This window comes from Plecotus auritus (genome assembly GCF_963455305.1).
Source record: "Plecotus auritus genome assembly, chromosome: X".
NCBI lineage: Eukaryota > Metazoa > Chordata > Mammalia > Chiroptera > Vespertilionidae > Plecotus > Plecotus auritus.
The window spans coordinates 87,793,504-87,813,822 of record NC_137784.1 but is presented as its reverse complement, the minus strand read 5'-3'; the positions used below and the strand labels follow the sequence as shown (position 1 = coordinate 87,813,822).

The 20,319-nt window shown below is 43.5% G+C and overlaps 1 protein-coding gene across 1 annotated transcript; it reads right to left on the bottom strand.

The window, feature by feature from the left end:
• Nucleotides 1–861: 861 nt before the first annotated feature.
• On the bottom strand, nt 862–12,589 carry RTL9 (retrotransposon Gag like 9). The gene is made up of 3 exons (XM_080652992.1): nt 12,474–12,589; nt 2,480–6,484; nt 862–1,932 (listed from the first exon to the last, which is right to left on the bottom strand). The coding sequence occupies exons 2-3, from the start codon at nt 6,398–6,400 to the stop codon at nt 1,816–1,818; spliced, it is 4,038 nt and encodes a 1,345-aa protein (XP_080509118.1). The 5' UTR covers nt 6,401–6,484; nt 12,474–12,589; the 3' UTR covers nt 862–1,815.
• Nucleotides 12,590–20,319: the final 7,730 nt, after the last annotated feature.

Genomic DNA, 20,319 nt, shown 5'->3' with positions numbered 1-20,319 from the left:
TTTGTATCATCAATATCTTTTTTCAGTAAGAGTAAGGTCAATAGTGCTTTCTGGAGCTAAGAGCAACCCTGGCTGAACATGGAGATCCAAAGTTCACTAGGGCCTGCACTGTGCCAGGTGTGAGTCAACAGGATCTCCAGAGGCCCACAGCTTCCCTGCCTGGAATTTGAGTTTCCCAACTTAGTGCACCCCTTTTCCCAATGCAACAGCACTAGTGATTGATGTATCTGTTGGCAGCCTGCAGAACCATATTCTTATCTATATTACCATGGGGCTGCCAATTTGTCTGCCAATCTTTGTTGTTGTTGTGTGTGTTTTTTCTGAAAATAATTTTCCTCTTCCTGGAATCAGACCCAGTGTTTAGGGTAATGGAGCAGCAGACTTAAATTTTAAGAGGGTTTTGGTCTCTGTCCCTCTCTTTCCATCCCCTCTGCTATAGCCCTAGAGTGATTCATCTGGTAAGTCAGTCACCTACACTACTTTCTGACCCCTTCCCCGATCTTGCCTCTAAACTGTTGCCAAGTTTGCATTCTAAAACATGTTTCTAATATGTCACCTACTTTTTTAAAAATATCTTTGAGTAACCCAATTACATGGACTATGATTGAATAAATAAATTGGTCCCATTAGTATTACATTGCCCATTTTGTCTTTGTAACCTTCACCACAATTTCAACCAATCTTGCTTAGTGTTTTCTTGCTTATTGTCTGTCTCTTCCCTCCACTAGAATGAAGTTTTCATTTAATGAGTGTTCTTACCTGTCTATCCCAAAAACAGTGGCTGGTACATGTTAGATAATGTTGATTGAATGAAGGACTCAATAAATTAAATCCTGTTAGCAACAGTTAATTCTTTTTTCATAAGTGAAGTTTATTTACTTTTATGATTACAAATGTAATGCATGCTTACTGTAGAGAATCTGGAAAGTACAGAGAAGTAGAAAGAAGAAAATAAGAACACCAATAATCCCACCACCCGAAGGCAAACACTGCTCACATTATGTTCTTTCTATGCCTGTTTAATGACCAAGACCCTTGTCAAGAGTACTGGCCATGAAGCATAATAGCCAAGGGGAGTGAGGGCAACTAACAACTGACAGGATCACCCAGAGTTCAGAGCTAGAAATTTGATACTGAAGGACAAGACAAGAGCCATACACAACATATCAAGAGGTCAGAAGCTGACAACACAGTAACAAATTGGGTTAAGGTAAGAATGTAGTCAGATAGTGCTTGTCAAGAGTTTAGCCCAGTAGCTGTCACAGAGTACATAATCAATAAATGTTAGGCATTACTATGATTACTATGGATCAAAACGAATGGTTCAGGATGGAGACTATAAGCAGGGCAAGTACCCTGGAGACCCATTTTAGATGTTGTGAGTTAGGGCATATAAGGGCAAGTCTACTGGGTAAAAAGGATTGTGTAGGAGTGGGCATCACTTTCCATATAGACTCCCCTGCCAGGTGAAATGGGTACCAAGGTGTCCTCAAGTTTACCTGATGACATGAGGCAAGACACTCTAAGGTGTTTTTGAGGTAGGACATGGTTTCTCCTGCCTAGATGCCTCCCTGGACCAAGAACTAAAACTGGCCTTGATGGTGATGGGAGTTTAGAACTTCATACACCAAACACTTTTGAAGTCCACACTCTGATTGTCAGGGCAAGTCACAGGCATATGGGGTAAAAGTGGCGGGGCGGGGAGGCTCAAGGGGGAAGGCCACAAGGTTTATGATGTAATTAAATGGAATGATTTCAGGAACCAGTCTTCAAGTTAGCAGCTGAGTCAGATATCACAGAAGAGTCCAGGAAACATTACTTGTTGGTAGAGGCCTTCTGATGACCTGCGCTCTGTCGAAGGTGGTTGTGCAGACCCTCTTGGGGGTCTTTGTGCTCTTTCAGGTAGTAACAGCGTTTGGGAACATGCTGGTGCTGGTAGTAAGAAAAACAATAAAACAGCAGAGGTAAGAGCCATGCTTACAGTGACAAGAGTGCTCTGCTTGGATACTTTCAGGAACCTAGCAAATCAAGGAACTTGGCTAATGTATCTTACTTGTAAAAAAGTGTGACAGAATTAGAGCAGCCAAATTTCCTAGTGACCAGGGTCCGTAACACATGTGGCTGTAGGTGAGACCCAGCCCCCCAAATATAACCCCTCCCTTAGAATTGGACTTGGAATAAGTGTAGAATTGGAACTGAGCTCAGCTGACTCCCCCTAATCAGAAGACTTAGTACTTTAACCATCCTAAGCCTTCAATAACTTAGGCAGGGCTTTGCTCCTCAAAGTGGTTAATACACCCAAAATGACTGCAAAAAGCCAGGCCCACTGATGAGACTCCAGGTTGGGGGTTATGGTCTAGGAGCTCAATGCCTCCCCCTTGCCTTTTCCTTATTCTACTCAAAGGAGCAGGATATTTTCCTGATCATTTCCGCCTCATTTTTCTGCTCAAAAACCTTGAGTATATTTCCCCATTATTACCTCCTCAGTCTGCTGATGAGAGTTCATTTCATTCTCCATTGCCTCCTCATTATTCCGCTTATAGGTTGACTGCAGAACCTGGCTTGAGGTGCCCCGGGAATACTTCTCTTCAGCCAGCTGGCACTCAATGTAGAGAGACCTGTCTATCAGTTCCTTTAAGCTGCCAGCCACCTTCAGAAAGATCCGTCCCATTTTGGTGGTAACAGCTTCTGAGAGTCCTTCCAGAAACCTGGTTCGTAGAATGGCATCAGACCAAGACAAATGTTGGGCCAGCAAAAGGAAGTCAGTGGCATACTGCCTGACTGACTTCTGGCCCTGCTTGGGGTGGCAAAGAATAGCACTGAGCATGTCTATTTCAGAAAGGGAATCATATAAGCCCTGTGATCTTTTCAGGAAAGATTTATTTTCATCTGAGAGGGGGTTTCCTACCTCCAGCTGCAAGATGGACAATCTTTCTGCTGCCCCTAGATGAAGAGACACCAGAAATGCCATTTTCTCTGAATCATTCAAAAATCCCTTCATTTGCTTCTCCTCATCAATCTCCATCTCCTCCTCCTCAGGGCCTGAACCCCGGGCTGCTTCCTGCTCTTCTAAGAGATAACAGAGTGCTGGGGTTAGCATGCCAAAGGATGGAACTTCCTTTGGTGATGGCTTCACTGTTTCGGGGGTTGTGGCAGCCGCGTGTGTTGTGGGCTTTGATCCAGAGGTCATGGTGTTATTGTGAGAGGCAGATGTTTCTCCAGAGTCTGTGACTTTTATGTCCACAGTGGACATCATTCCAGAGGCTGTGGCTGTCATTTGTGGCATGGACATCCCTCCAGAGGCTGTGGCTCTCAGAAGTGGCATAGACCTCATTCCAGAAGCTGACGCTCTCATAAGTGGTGTGGACATTGCTTTAGAAGCTGAGGCTCTCATTGGTGGTGCAGGTATCCCTCCTAAAGTTGAGTATGGTTTATGTGACAAGGACATAGATCCAGAACTTGTAACTCTTGTTTGCAGTGTGGACATTGCTCCAGAGGCCATGCTTTCCATTAGTGGCATAGGCATCTCTCCAGAAGCCATGGCTGACATCAATGGCATGGGCATTGTTCCAGAGGCTGTGGTTCTTACAAATGGCTTGGGCTTCCCACCAGAGGCCATAGCTGTTGTTTGTGCAATGGACATCTTTCCACAGGCTGGAACTCTCATTGACTCTGTGGGCACATCTTCAGAAGATGAAGGTCTCCTTAGTGGCGTGGACATAATTCCAGAGACTGGAGCCCTTAACAGTGGTGGGGATGTCACTCCAGAGGCTGGAGTTTGCTTTGATAATGTGCACATCTCTTCAGAAGCCATGGTCATCATTTGTGGTGTAGACATTGTTCCAGAGGTTGGGGTTCTCATCAGTGGAATGGACACCTTTCCAGAGGCTGAGGCTGTCATCTGAGGCATGGACATCACTCCAGAGGCTGTGGATCTCATGAGCCGTGTGGACATGGTTCCAGAGACCGAAGCCCTCATTTGTGGTATAGACAACCCTCCAGAGGCTATGGCTGTCATTTGTGGAATAGACAGCTCTCCATAAGCTGGGGGTCTCAGAGGAGTGACTATCTCTCCAGAAGCTGGCTGTCTCATTAGTGGTGGAGACATCTCCCCAGAGGCCGGGGCTCTCAGTTTTGGTGTTGACATCATTTCAGAGGCTGGGGCTTGCATCTGTCGTGGGGATATCCCTCCAGAGGTCATAGATCTCAGGAGTGACCTGGAGTCTTGGGTGCTCATTGGCTGTCTGGGCATCTTTCCAGAGGCTTTGGCTCTCATTAGCTCTGTGGGCATTGCTCCAGGGCCTGGGACTCTCATTACAGGCATGGACATAGTTCCAGAGGCTACAGTTGTCATTTGCGGTATGGACATGTCTCCAGAGGCATGGGCTCTCATTAGCGGTGCAGAGGCAGTGTGTGTCATCTGTGGCAAGGACATGGCTCCAGAAGCTTTGTCATTCATTAGTAGTGTGGATATCTCTCCAGAAGCTGTGGTTGTCACTTGCTGCATGAATATTGCTTCTGAGGCTTTGGATGTCGGTAGTGGCTTGGACAATTCTCCCAAGGCCATAGCTCTTGTTTGTGGCATGGGCATCACACCTGAGGCAGTGTCTCTTGTTAACAGTGTGGACATTGCTCCAGAAGCTGGGGCTCTCATTTGTGGCACTGCTGTCACTCCTGAGGCTATGACTCTCCTTTGTGACATGGACATTGCTCCAGGGGCAGGGGTTCTGATTTGCAGTGTGGACACTGACCCAGAGGTTGGGGCTGTCGGTTGTAGCATGGACACAGTTTCGGAGGCTGGGGCAGTAATTGGCTGTGTGGACATTGCTCCAGAATCTGGAGCTCTCCTTAGTGGCAAGGACATCATTCCAGAAGCTGGGGCTCTCATTTGCAGTGTAGACATTGCCCCATTGTTTGTGGTTTTCATAAAGCCTGTGGATGTTGTTTCAGAAGTTCTGGCCACTGTTGTATGTGTGGACACCGCTCTAGAGGATGTGGTTGACATTTGCTCTGTTGTCATTGTTCCAGAGGTTGTGACCATCATCAGTGGGGTGGACAATGCTCCAGAGTCTGAGACCATCTTTAGCAATGTAGACATATTTCCAGAGGCCTGGGCTCTCATTTGTGGTGTGGACATTGCTCCAGAGTCTGAAGTTCTCACTGGCAGTGTGGAAATCCCCCCAGGCACTGTTGCTCTCATCTGTGGAGTAGACATAATCTGAGAGTCTATATTTTGTGTTAACTGGGAGGACATCACTCCAGAGCTTTGGGCTGGCATTAGCTGGGTGGGCATCACTCTAGACGTTATGGGCATCATTAGCATTGGGGACATTGCTTCAGCATCTGGGACTGGCTTTGGCAATGGGGACATTTCTCCAGCATCTGGGCCTGACTGGAGTGTTGTGGACATTGCTCCAGGGCCTGGAGTTGACATTAGCAGTGAAGACATTGCTCCAGAGTCTGGACCTGTCATTATCTGGGTAGTCATTTCTCCAGAGTCTTGGGTACTTGTTGGATGGGTTGATGTTGCTTCAGAAGCTAGGGCTGACATTATCAATGAGGATATAGCTTCAGAGTCTGTGCCCGACATTATCAGTGAAGATATCTCTCCAGAGGCCAGGGCAGTCATTAATACTTTGGACATTGCTTCAGTGTCTTCATCTGTAATTTGCAGTGGTGACATTGCTTCAGAGCCTGGAGCTGACATTAGCTGTGTGGATATCACTCCAGGGTTTATATCTGGAATTAGGAGTGGGGATATCTCTCCAGGATCTGGGGCTAGCATCAATGGTGTGGACCTCTCTTCAGAGGATGGAGTGCTCATTATAGATGTAGGCATCACTCCAGAAGGTGGCGTTGGCATTGCCAATGGTGACATCTCTGCAGAATCTGGTGCCTCCATTAGTGTTGTGGACATTGTTCCAAAGTCAGGAATTGTCATCAGCCCTGGGGACATTAGACCATAGTCTGAAGTGGACAGCAGTGGGGATAATGTTCCAGAATCTGAGGTTGGCATTAGCAATGGGGACAGTGCCCCAGAGTCTGAGTTTGGCATTAGCAATGGGGACAGTGTTTCTGAATCTGAAGCTGGCATTAGCAATGGGGACAGTGCCCCAGAGTCTGAGACTGGCATTAGCGGTGAGGACAATTCTCCAGAGTTTTGTAATCCCATTAGAGGTGTGGACATGGTGTCAAATTCTGGGGATGTCATCAGCTGTGTGGACATCCCTCCTGGATCTGATGCTGGAGTTGAGACTATAGGCTGTACATGAGATTGCAGAATTTGGACCTCTTCTCTGGTCTCTATCCTTGGTCCAGAGAAGGTTGTCCTCCTGTTTGGGGGGTCATTTTCCTCTCTCAGCATATTGTTGAATTGCCGTGGATAAAAGGGTATTGACATATCCGACTTGGCCACAGGAGTGTGGAGGAAGCCCCTAAAGCGATGTTATCAGGGGTCCTGATGAAGCGCAACTAGCAAGAAAATCTGTAAACAAGGAACAAATTTAGCAGTCAAAAACCAATATCAAGAAGATTGGGAAACAGAAATGATTCATGATGGAGGCCTTTTGTATGTGTTGCCAGCTATGTAGTATCAGAAACGGGCCCAGAAAGCTGTACAACAATGAACAAATTTGAAGCTGTAGCACATATTCTTTCCACCACTATTCTTTCAAACCAAACCACCCAGTCACACAGCACAGCCTCTCAGTTTATAAATACTAAAAATGCCAGCAACCTCAACTGCCAGGTGCCTAAGCAATCCTAAATCAAATGAAGCAGCAGCACCACCTTCTGGAAAATTGTGAGAAGTGCAGGTTCCTGGGCTATGCTCTATAAGCCAGCCCAGGAACCTGCACTTTCTCATCTAACCCAGGCCTAGATAAGAAAGCCCTTTGCTCCAGGAAAATCATTGGTTCCTGAGCTCATTGAGTAATGCCACTAATTTAGTTCCTATTTTACTACTGTGATGGCCCTGAATATATTCCTCAGGAAAAAGAAGACATTTATCTGATCAATGACTGGGAGCAGCATTCCATGAACTGAAAAGCCTGCTTATTATCATCATTATTGTTAATAACAAGAACAACAACAACAACTACTACTACCACTTATTGCTCACTTAGTGTGTTACAGGCACTAAACTTTAGGCAACTATATGCAATACTATGCAACTTTAAACTGTCCATAATGTAGATATTTACATGATCCCATTTGAAGCTTAAAATACCCTGCATGATAGTATTATTATTCCCATTTTACCAGCTTTCTCCAATTAGCTGGGATTAGGGCTAAAATAGGGTCACTGAAACAGTAAAAATTGTATATGTTTGACTCTTACCCCTCCTTGGGGTTACCTGGCTTTTAGCATCCCTAAGGCTACATTCAATTATCTTTCCAACAGCCTAGATCATAGCTCACTTGAAGCTCAGTCTATAGCATGAACAATTTCAAGTTTCTCTGATCACATGAGGGTAGGCAATCACAGAACTCCATCCCTATGGCCCACGCCATAAGCAGCCCCAGAAGGGGCTCCTTGGCACATAATTTGGAAACCAACACATACATTACACAATGTTGACACAGCCTACTCATTCCAAAAATGGAACACTTGCTCATTTGGGACAATGTCACAAAAGTCATCAATTACATGACCTTGTGCTTCCATAATAATAATGAGAATAGTAGCAACAGAAACTCTAATAGCGAACATTTCTTGAGCATGCACTAACTGGGAAGCACTCTGCTAGGCACTTTACATGCATCATCTTATTTGGTATCCACAGCAACACTAATAGATTGGGTAGTACTCTATTCATCTTACAAATGAGAAAATTAAGGTCAAGAGAAAAATAATTTCCCTGCAGTCATATAAATTCCCAGGTCCGCCCAACTCCAGAGCCCCCTACTCTTCTCCTTTGTGCTATAAAGCTCCACCTGATCTGCTCTCTCTTATTCACTCATATTACCAAGACCCCTTCCTCTATCTACAACCTTGGACAACCCCGAGATGGAGTGTAGTAAAAAAAATACTGGCCTCCTGCTGCACCTTTGTTACTCTACTAATAGGTGCAATGAGAAAGATGAGTTAAAAGAGCAGTCATAGACATCCACCTCCCATCTTCAGAAAAAATCTCTGAACATGCCACAGTTTTCCACCAGGTAAAACCCAGAAAGATCTTACCTTGCCAGTTAGGGAGAAGAGGGAGAGCGTGTCTTTTGCTCCCCTAGCTCTTTGAATCTATCCATTTCTCTTATACCCTATGCCCAGCCAGTTTATTAAAGTAAGACCCAATACCAGTAGCTGTTCTTTGCAATCTCCCTCAGGTATCCCCTGCCACACCCCCCTCCTGCCCCACCAGCCAGCCAGCCTGCCCACCCATCCGCCCCACTGCTCCCGACTTGCTAGTGCTTGCTCTGTCTCTCTGGTCCCAGATTCCTGCCTCTATATAGGCTCTGACATTTGCCTCTGGCCGCCTTTCACTTGACAGCCCTCCAGAAGCTCCACTTTAGCACTTGACCTATGCAACTCCACCCCATTTCCTCTTATCCCCAATAGTTCAGAGGAAACCAAACAAGAACTATTATTATTATTATTATTATTATTATTATTATTATTATTATTTAATACTTGACCTATGCAACTCCCCCCCAATTCCCTTCACCCCACTATACCCACCTCTAGCTATCCCCCCAAAAAAGAGGAGATTCACACAATTAAAGAAATGAGACTGAAACGTCCTGGCTCAAGAAATGAGACATTGCCTCTGCAGCCAAGTAGACATGGGAGTTCTGAGAGCCAGGCACTGCAACTGATGTGATGTAAAAGCACAGACAGGGGTTAGAGGCAACAGAACCAGGGATGGAGGCTGAGTGGAACAGTGTCAGAGAGTTTAAAGAGTTCAAGTGCAGGGAAACCAAGGTTTAAAAGGATGGGCCATAGGGGCTTGATAAATGGTGATAATAAAAAAGGTAATTTTTCCCAGTGTCAGAGACCTGGAGGGAAATCTGGCAACCAGTGTCACCTGCCACAGAGCTAGGATTTGACACTGAGGTCCCAGAGCATTCAGACAGCTGGCAAGAAAACCATGCCAATCTTGAGCATATCAGGTGAGAGATTGCTCACAGACTCAGGGCTATACAGCCTACTTTCTAGAACTGGGGCATAAGGTGAGGGTAAAACCAGCAGCAAGGTTTACCAGAGTCCTCTAATCTTCTGAATCAGTACCACTTAAACCCCTAGACTAGGGCAGAACTGGTCTCTGAGCCCTGGATAAGGCAAAGCCTTCAGGTGAAGTTCAAGTGGCTGATACAGGGACTCAAGAGTCTGGGGAGGCATTTGAGTCCTTATAAATTTCCCCACACTCATAATTAGCGACCAATAATACCTGGGCACTCAGGCTAAGCACTATGCTTGCTTTATATCCTTTGAGCCTCATGTCAACACCTGCAAGGTAAGCAAATGGGGAAATGGGCTTGGAGAAGTTGTAACTGAGGAAATGGCAAAGCCCAGATTTAAGCCTGGGTCTATCTGATTCCAAAATTATTTCCGATCTTTGTAATCAGAAAAGTGGTTAGAAACACTCCAAGTACTCTACTCACTGCCACCTTCATCCTCTCACCCCCCACCAATGATTGAATCGTAGTAGTAGTAGTAGTAGTAGTAGTAGTAGTAGTAGTAGTAATACTATTAAATGACCTTGATTGAACTCTTCCCATATACCAAGAACTGTGCTTCGGGCATTACAAGCATTCTCTCATTTGATCCTAACAGCTACCCTGTGGACTAGGTCCTTTTAACTCACAGTTTACAAATAAGAAAACTGAGCTTCAGCAAAGTGAATGGACATGACCAAAAGCACAAAGCTCTGTTTAACTCCAGAGCTCACTATAGCATACTACTCAAAAAGAAAATTTCAAAACACTCTCCCCTCTTCCGTAAACCAAAAACTTGTTACAGGAAATCAAACAAGAATGATTATTATTATTATACCTAATAATAAAAATTAACATTTAATGTGTCAAGCACTGTGCTAAGCACTTTACATATATAATCTTGTTTTTTACTCACTATAACCGTATGAGGTATATAGTATTATCACCTTCATTTTCAGATGAGGAAAGACACAGAGAGGTCAATCAGGTTTCCCAAGGTTGCACAATTGAAAGCACTGTTGTATATGATAATAAAAACTTGGAAATAACCTATATGTCGATGTTAGAACACAATTCATTTAATGATGATAAATGAATCATGGTGCATCTGTAGCATCCTCTGAAAATTATGATCTGATTTATATATATATATTTTCATAGAAAAAAATACAGTCTGGAAAGATATATACCAAAATGTTAGCAATGACCATACCCAAGTGATAAGATTAAAGGAGATTTTTACTTTTGTCTTTCGTAACTATAGTCTCTCGTTTATCTATGACTGACCCATATTACTTGTATTTGAAGAGAAAAGGTTATTTTTCTTTTTTAAAAAGGTGTGTTTCCCTTGGGTTCTGTGTACAGCCCTCTCCCCTCTTCTCTCTACATGTTTTCTCTAAGTATCTCCAACATCTCTCCACCCAAGCAACCTTTCTTCCCCAACATACTTACTGCACTACTTAGATCCTTGGTCAATAGTGACCTTGAAAAATACCTCCATGGCTTGTTTTCATTTTGTTGTTGTTTTTTGTTTTGAAAAATGATTTATTGTTTTTCTAACTTTTATTTATGTTTAACTAGAGGCCCGGTGCATGAAATTCGTGCCTGGGGGGGGGGGGTCCCCTCAGCCCAGCCTGCACCCTCTCCAATCCGGGACCCCTCAGGGGATGTCTGACTGCTGGTTTAGGCCCAATCCTAGGGATCAGGCCTAAACTGGCAGTCAGACATCCCTCTTACAATCCTGGACCGCTGGCTCCTAATCACTCACCTGCCTGCCTGGTTGCCCCTAACTGCCCCACCCTGCTGGCCTGATCACCCCTAACTGCCCCCCCTGCTGGCCTGGTAGCCCCTAACTGCCCCCCACTGCTGGCCAGGTTGCCCCCAACTGCCCCCTCCCTGCCAGCCTGGTCACCTCCAAATGCCCCCCTTGTCAACCTGGTCACCTCCAACTGCCCCCCACGCCAGCCTAGTTGCTCCTCACTGCCCCCTCTACCAGCCTAATCACCCCCAACTGCCCCCCCTGCCTGCCTGGTCACCCCTCATGGCCCCCTCACTGGCCTATTCGCTCCACGCAGCCTGCTTGTTCATTTGTTTGGTTGTCCCTCACTAACCCCCCTGCCGGCCTGGTCATAGGCAGCCATTTTTGTGAGGGTGTGATGGTCAATTTGCATATTACCTCTTTATTATATAGGATAGTTACACAAGTAATCTAGAAATACAGGGTGTCCCCAAAAAATGCATGCACACTTTAACAGCTGAAAGCTCAATTTTGAAAATGAAATGTATTTTATTAAGCACTGCCTTTATAATTATTCAAAGTGTTTGTATACATTTTTGGACATCCTATATATTCTTAGAATAAAAACTTGAAATCCTACATGCAGATGAAGCTAGTTGGGAACCTACCCCACCCCCTATCCCCTCAAGTCCCATTCTGTCTGTTCACAGCTGGGTGTGTCTCCTTCCTAACTTTTTCTAGCTTTAATGACATTCAGAGTTCATATTATGGAATTGCTAACAAAACCCAGTATGTGTAAAGAGTTACAATTAGACACTGGTCACTCCAGGATTCCAACTTCCAGTCCACTGTGGCCATTTGTCATCAGCCTGCTTCTAGAGAGGCTACTGAGAGAGTTTTTGCATGCTCAGGCCATTTGGGTCACAGACTTCCATTTTATTAATGCCAGTGTTTCTACAAACACAGAGAGGGGAGGCCTTCTAAGGAAGGAAAAGCCCAGAAATCACTGCTTAGCATCTCCCAGGTCCCTCACATCCTGCCCAGTCTGCACTGATCAATACAGCTAGGAGGTGTCATGCTTCCTGCTGCCTCACAAAAGGTAACTGAGTTTCAGGGATTGCATGGCTAGCTGCTCGAGAAAATAAGAATAAACAAAAGATGGTTCAATATGTTAACAAATAGCTTTCTAGCTCTTGAAAATAGCCTTTCCCTGAATTCTCAACAATATCCTCTCCCACAGCCCTAGCAAACAGATACACAGATAACTAAAAATAGACAACCTCAGGATAAAGAAAAACTTAGTTTGCTTTAGGGTCCTAATCAATCAAAAAGGGAGAAAGTCTCCCCATCTCCTGATCCCCAACAACCCTGACACTTAAAATGCCCCCCACCCCCGGCTCTTATAAAAGAGGGGGAAATAGCTAGCACTTACTAAGTTCTCACTCTGCCAGGCACTGTATTAAGCACTTTACAGACATTCCATTATTTATTACACAATAAGCTAAGGAAGTGGGTTTTTACTCCCATTTTATAAATCAGCTAAAGTACCTAAGTCGGGAGAAAATAAAATTAAATAATTTACCTTGGCTCTCACAGCTGAGAGAGAGTGAAGCTGGGCTTGTCATTCGGGTCTGTCTGACTCAGCTGGTGCTCTTAACTCAGGGGAGAGTCACACACTGTCTTCAAGTCTCTGAAGGGCTGTCATATGAAAGAGAGGGTAGGTGTGTTCTGGGTAGCTCCAAAGAGAAGGATTTGACTGTTAGTTGGGAATTATGCTTTCATTGGATGTGCTGCAAATTCCCCAAACAACATGTATATGCATGTCCAACTCTATAGGGAAAAGAACAGTATAAGAAGAGCAAACGGAACTGCCTTGCATTAGGTCCCACAGAAAGATCTGTGGAGTCAGAGAGAACAGGAGGGATTCAAAAGGACTGCAAATGGGCAGGGTCCCAATTTTCTTAAATAAGGAAACTACAGACCAGTATATTGTAAAGTCCAGAGCTGTGAGCTTGATGTGAATCCTCTGAGAGATTCTGCCACAGATTATGAAACAGGTAATTTATAAGCACTGAAGACATAAGTGGTGATAGGAGGTACCTAGAAGTACTAGCAGAACTATTCAAATTAGACCAGGTGCCCAGACTAGCAGCTATTGCAAACCGAAAAATGGGGGTACTGACAGTAGGTTGCTAGATTTTTATTTTCCAAATAAAGGCATTAAGAAACAAGACAAAGCAACCCCAAATTCTCATTTCATAAAAAGAAATGGTTTTCTTTAAACACCAAAAGAGTAAAAAATAATCTCAGAGTAAAGGGCAGTTCTTTAAATGAAATAAAGGATAGCCCTTTCACTTTACAAAACACTGACTCTGTAGTCCTCAGCTTTCTCATTGCATTGTAGACTGCTGCAATTTTCCAGGAGGATGGGCACTTGTCCAAGGACCTGTTTTAGGGACTCATTCCCAGTTAAAATATTAACACAGATAAGATCAGATACCTATAAAACAGGAAGTCCTTCTGGCCAGAAGAGGGAAGAACAGAGTTTGACCTTATGCTAAGTGAAGACATTAACATAGATAAAGAAAGTGTCCATGGGAAGGAGCATGAGAGAAATAAAATTTGCCAAGTGTGAATTCAAGCCCTGCTGAGGCTGGACTTGGCCAATGCATTTGACCTATAACACCCCTTGGACCACACAGACCTCTTGTAGGAATACATGCCTGGTGTTATTAAGCATTTGGACTACAAACCATTTTCTGACTTGAGGCTCTCCAAGCAATCTTCAGACTATTACTCTCTTTCCAAGGAGAGTTCCTAAAGGTAGATGAATTTGAAACTGGCTCAGTACCATCTACAGAGTATTGGTAGAAGAAGCTGCTAGCCTTGATTCTGTCCTATTCAACATTTTTAGCAATGGCATAAATAAGGTGATGGATGCAATTCTTACACAATTATTCTAGGGCCAAGAGGAACCTCTACCATCAGCTTAGAAAGTGGGTTTACATTTGAAAACTCCATGTTTTACAATCTGTCTCTCTGCATTTGGTAATTTTCTCTCTTGTTCTTTGTTACCAATGCACTAAGTTCCTGCAATTTGTGCTCCTCATGAAAAAAATGCTTAGTGAATATATAAGAGCTATGAGCTCTGTACTCTGAGGAGCAGATAGCATCTTCTATACAAACTGATGAGCATTCATCTCAATCCTATCATCTTCCCTCAGATAACTGGTGTCAGTGTATACTTCCTGGATCAGAAAAGTGGACAAATTGATGTCCTCTTATTTGCAGAATTAGCCCCACTTCCGAAAGAGTTTAAATTGGAGTTTGACCTCACGTGTTGACAGTGAGTTTGTTTCTAAATGTGAAGGCAATACCTGCCATATTCTTTCAAATTGCATTTCTTTAAGTGTGGTTGGGTAAGCTCTGCTTTAGATGTTCCCTGGGAGGACTGTTAAATGCAGATGAATAGTTGGGGAGGGATCTTCACTTTCAAAGAGTCAGATCAAATAGGTCTGGGTTAAGGTCAAGGAATTTGCTTTTTTTCACTCAAAGTACCATTTTATTAAGTGATTTAAAAATGAGGTCACATAACCTTCAGTAAATTTAGGATTTAGTGCAGGAAGCAGAAGATTTGTGTTACTCTGAGGAGTTTCATTTGAGGGCTCACGTTGGCTGTTGCTGGGGAGGCCCGAGTAGTGTGTGTCACTGAGTGACCAGAATTCTCCATTGAATTGCCAGATAGGTTCCTCCAGAGCTGTTGTGATGCCTATCTGAATCCCACCAGTGCCCGCCATACTGTGGGGTGAGACCATGGCAGTCACCTGTGCAGAACTCCCTTGAGTATTAAAGTAATTCCATCCAGTGTTTTGGCTGTACATCTGTGTTTCTGTGTAAGGATAAGTTGTTCAGGTTTTTATGCAAGCGATTCTGAAACATTCTAGAGCAGTGGTTCTCAACCTTTCTAATGCCGCGACCCTTTAACACAGTTCCTCATGTTGTGGTGACCCCCAACCATAAAATTATTTTCGTTGCTACTTCATAACTGTAATTTTGCTACTGTTATGAATCGTAATGTAAATATCTGTGTTTTCTGATGGCTCTTAGGCAACCCTGCTAGCAGTTCTCTAAGAGCAGTCACTCTATAGGCTGGCAAGCAGCCTATGAGGGAACCCAGGATGAACCGCTGTTGTAGAGCCTAAGGCCATCAGAAAACACAGATATTTACATTACGATTCATTAACAGCAGCAAAATTACAGTTATGAAGTAGCAACAAAAATAATTTTATGGTTGAGGGTCATCACAACATGAGGAACTGTATTTAAAGGTCACAGCATTAGAAAGGTTGACAAACACTGTTCTAGAGTTTAAAAACCACTAGCTTAGGAGTCTGTATGACCTGATTTTAACATCGAACAAGCTTGGTCTCCAACCCCAACAGTTAAATTACCTCGCCTCCGTTTCCTTGTCTGGAAAACAGGGATAATAACAGTAGCTCTCTCACAGACTCTGTCAATATTTTAAACACACACCCAAAAATGTGTGAAGTATCTGGCATCTACTTGAAGCTCAGTAATCCCTCCTGGTCCTGCTTATTAATGGGCCCTGCTGCCTGCCTTCTTTGTGTTCAGCTACTGCTCACTCTCTCTAGGTCTAGTGCTCAAACTCCCAAGGGAGAGACTCTCATTGGTCCAAATTTAGTCACAACTAAATTTGGCAAAATTATCATCCTGGGTTCCCTCATAGGCTGCTTCCCAGCCTATAGAGTGACTGCTCTTAGATCACATGCCCTCTCCTGGCTCAATAGGCTATTGCCAGGGGGAAGTGAAATCACGTGGTACCAACCATAGCCACCTATTCATAAGAAACTGCTACTTCCCTCAGCTAGGGTCTGTGGATGGAAACTCCTTAGAAGAGGCCCGTGGGTGTGGCAGGAATTCTGAGGCTTAGCCCATCCAGTACACCTAGGCTTCTCATGTATCCAGCCTGCCAAAGGAATGAAGCATTCAACTTCACTGACATCTCTATTTAAATTCCAACTTTTCATCTCCAGGAATACCAATTTTCAAAAAACTAGACTATAGTCAAGAAAAAAAAGTTAACCCTAAAATGAGACTGTTTCTAGAACACGTTTTGAAGTTTACATAACACTTTTGGATCAATATCCTCACTGTAGTGCTTGCAAACCAGCAACCATAGGCTTGATCCAGACTGCAGATGATTTTTATTTGACCTATTCAATGTTTATAACATTTTTAAATTAGTTTCCAACATTAAAAAGTCAGACTCCACAAAAAAGCTGGGTTTCTGGCTCCTCTGGGAAAAACAGAAAGGTTTGGATCCTCATTCTGACATGGCAACAATCAGCTGAAGCCGAATAAGCTGCTCCCTGAAGATGGGGCATTGGCTCACAAGTTACTGTTTTCACAGTGACTTGCTTGGCCCCTGTAAACATTTGAAGCCTCATTTTAACCCCATAGAGTAGATAGAGAAAGTGGTTAAGAGCACAGATTCTGAAGCCCAACTGTCTGTGTTAGAATCCCAGCTCTGCCTCTTACTGGCTTTGGGACCCTGGGCAAGTGAGTTAACCTCTCTGAGCTTCAGTTTCCTCATATGTAACGAGAGGATGATAATAATAATGCCTACCTCATAGGATTATTGGTCCAACTAAATAAGTTAATGCATATAAACTACTTAGAACAATACTTGGCACATGGCAAGCACTAAATAAATACAGTTGACCCTTGAACAACACAGGTTGGAAGTGTACAGGTCCACTTATTTAATGATTTTTTGCATATATACAAGGATTTTTTCATAAATACCGTAAATGAATTTTCTCTTCCTTATGCTTTTTTAATATTTTATTTGAGTAAAACATATTTTGTTGGATAATATTTTTATATAAAGCAAAGGCTTGTTAATGTTTTCTTTTCTCTAGCTTACTCTATTGTAAGAATATAGCATATAATACATATAACATATAAAATATGTGTTAATTGACTCTATGTTATCACTAAGGCTTCCAGTCAACAGTAGGCTATTAGTAATTAAGTTTCTTGGGAAGTCAAAAGTTATACACAGATTTTCAACTGTGTTGGCGGTCAGCACCTGTAGTTCCTGCATTGTTCAAGGATCAGCCGTATAACTTATTTCATTGTCCACATTTTCTATCGGCCTTTTTGACCTCCAAAGTATTCTAAAAATTAAAATTTTGTGGTAAGATCATTTGATGGCAAAATTGGGCCTGATTTGGAATGAGGCTATGCATTTATCCCATTTAGAGGTATTAATGTGTTTGATCACAGGAGACTGCCTCAGATCCCATAAGGAGTGTTATATAACATGTTATTTGTACCATATTGCTTTTCTAAAATCCAAAAGTTTTGAACTCTAAAAATATCTAGCTCCAGTGGTTTCAGATAAAAGATTGTGGACTAGTATTATATTAATAGTTTGCATACCCACTTGACAGACAGGGAAACTGACCTCCGAAGCACTAAGCAACAGGCCAAAAGTCCCACAGCTTGGAAGCAGAAGTAATATCAATCCTTAGGCAAAAAGCCCACACTGCCTAGTAATGTGGTATGCAATGGGCTTGTTATGGGCATATTGATACAGGACTCTAGTAGCTATCAGTCAGGGTCCCCTAAAGAATGCCGCCATTTACTGAGAGTAAGTAAAGCCCTTCCTTAGTAACATTCTGATGATTATTTGCATTAATCTTCACTAAATACTCTTGGGTTAGGAATAGGATAGGGTATATTGTCTTCATTTTACAGAAGAGGAAACTGAGGTCCAGAGAAGAGATGTGATTTGCCCAAAATCACACAGCAAAATACAGGCAGAGATGGAACTAGAGACCAAAGTCTGTGCTTTTTCTTCTTAAAGTTGGCCCAAGAAAGTCTTATGCTGAACTTTTCACATACTGACCGCCCCCCACCCCCACTCTCTGCAGATAATCCTGAAATTTTCAACATACCTGATGAAAGGAGAGTGTCCCAAAATCTCAGCAAATAAAAAAATGAGACAGCATATCTGGGTGGACCTCATCCTTCCCAGCACCACAGACAGCAATGTACAGACATCATTCAGTCAGAAGCCATGGAGGGGAGACTCCTCAAATCCCAAGAAAATCAAAGAGACCCTACTGTTTGCTTTTCTCTGTTGATTTTTAAGAAGCTGACATTTACATATGCCAAAGGCCAAAGGATATGAAAAATCTACTGGAAAGGGAATTTCATCAGTTATGAAGCAACATCTTTAAAAAACCTTAGCACAGTATCAGTTCCCTTGTTTGATATGCAGAAAATAAAACACTGCTATTTCATATTGTTCGTGCATTAGAGAGCTTGGAATGCAAACAGCATCCTTAGGACCACTTGTTAGCTCCCTGTCTCAACACAGGGAAGCTTTCTGACACCGCCACCAACTTGAGCAAGTTGAAAAAGAGAAGACAGGCCGTGACCCAGGTGACCTCTTACCTCTCCTGAGCGTATGGCTTGAGTTCCTACTACGAACAAATATGCACTTTGATTACACATCCACAGTGACCCAGATTTTTGAATTCAGCAATTCTTTCTCAGGTTTCAGCAAGGCATTGGCAGCCTGAGCTATTTTGGGACACTTTCTCTGCTGTGGATGCCACTTTCAGAATATGCCAGGAACATGCTAAGGACCTGGAGCTCTCTGTCCTAGACCCGTTTTCGGGTTTGTTCTCTCTCTCTCTCTCTCTCTCTCTCTCTCTCTCTCTCTCTCTCTCTCTCAGTTGATCACTTGCCAACCTAATCCCTGGACCCTGACTACTTTACCGGGCCACAGACTCCAAGAGGCAGTGTGGCTGCCAGCACCCTCACGGTAAGGGGCATGGAAGCACCAGGCAGCCTAGAAGCACAGATATCCTAAGGGGTGGTGTGAGTTTGGATGTGGACTGAAAAGACAAATGAGGGGGGAAGCCAACAAGATTTTCCAAACATCTTCTTACAGTCATCACTTCCTAATCTGATGCAACTGACTCGGCAGGCATTCAGGAGCCTGCGGTCTCCATTTTCCTGTGCTAAAATCCTCTGCACCTGTAAGTACCGGGGCTCACTGCTTCTCATGCTGTCTTTGGGGCGGGGGAGAGGAGGGCAAAGCCTGGGGAAGGTCATCAATATGTGACTCAGGTGTAGGCAGGCCCATGGCATTGGAAGAATTCCTAATGCCCCCATCCCATCCTCTCCTAAGAATTGCTCTATAGTTTGGAAAATGAAAATGTCTCTTTGTTCTTTCCCAAGCCCCCAGCATACCAAAAACTCCACCTGTACTTTGGGGTCTTCTTTTCATCAGTGCTGTGTACACCTGATTTCTCATGTTAGGCTTATTGGGAAAAGTGCATCCTTGACATTTGAATTTCTTAAATTAAGCAACCACGGCTACTATTGTGGGCACAGATCCTGCTGGCTTCTCTATCTTTTATGCAGCAATTTGCTGAAACAGTGAAAGATGTCATAAGCAGGAGGGTATAAATGAGAACCTAGAAACTTCTTCATGGTAAAAGGGAAGAGCAGTGTGGTTTGTGTTGATTCTCAACACAGTTAAAAAGGCTGCCACACTGGCTCCATGCTATGTGGTGGGAAGGCCCTTTTCAATGCCTTCCTATTTTAATGGAAAGAGAGACCAAAACAGCTATAGGCTCTCCAGGAAAAAAAGCATTTCTTAAGCTTTTATTTACCACTTTCCTGAGAGACCAGCCATTGTCTCTGGCTGGCTTGTCAGTCCCTGAAGGGGACATTCAGCCCTTCTTTTAAGGATTGCTGAAGTTCCCTCAAAATAGTCCAGGATGACAGCCAGGCCTTGTGATCTATTCTCCTCCCCCAAAATCATTCTTAGGGTCCAGAATTTGTTTGAAGGTGAGGATGAAGAATACCATTGATAGAAAGTCATTTGGAAAACCTTCTATGACCCAAGAAAAAACAACAACAGTGTCTTTCAGGTTTTTCATAATGACTTCCTGAGCCATAAATAAGATGAGGCCAGATCAGCAGGTCTTGCCCTTTTATTTGCATACAGCATTGTAAAAGGAACATTGTCTTTAACAGAGAAAAAGCATAAGATGTTCCTTAGACCAAGGCTGGCTACCTTCAATTTCTCAGATTGAAGAAATAAGAAGCTTTTTGTTTGTATTCAACAAAGAGTGCCAGGTCTGAGGAGGATTTGAGAACAGTGTTAATATCAGTGCTGGAGAAATCAGAAAAGGTAATTTGCCTTGTGTCTAGTGGAGACTGGATTAATTCCCAGGCTCTAGGAAGAAACTGGTCTCAGGAGGAATTTGGCTTTGCTTTGACTACTGCTTGCTTGTGTGGTCTTTGGTAACTCATGAAATTTCTCAGCTCTTCTCCTGAAGAGCTCTGAGAAAAGGATGCTTGGATCAGAGAAGTTCATTATC

Coding starts and splice junctions, on each gene's coding strand:
- RTL9 (XM_080652992.1), bottom strand. CDS start 6,400: ATGTCAATACCCTTTTATCCACGGCAATTCAACAATATGCTGAGAGAG. Junction 1,933..2,479: donor CTCATCAGCAGACTGAGGAG/GTAATAATGGGG, acceptor TCTTACTACCAG/CACCAGCATGTTCCCAAACG.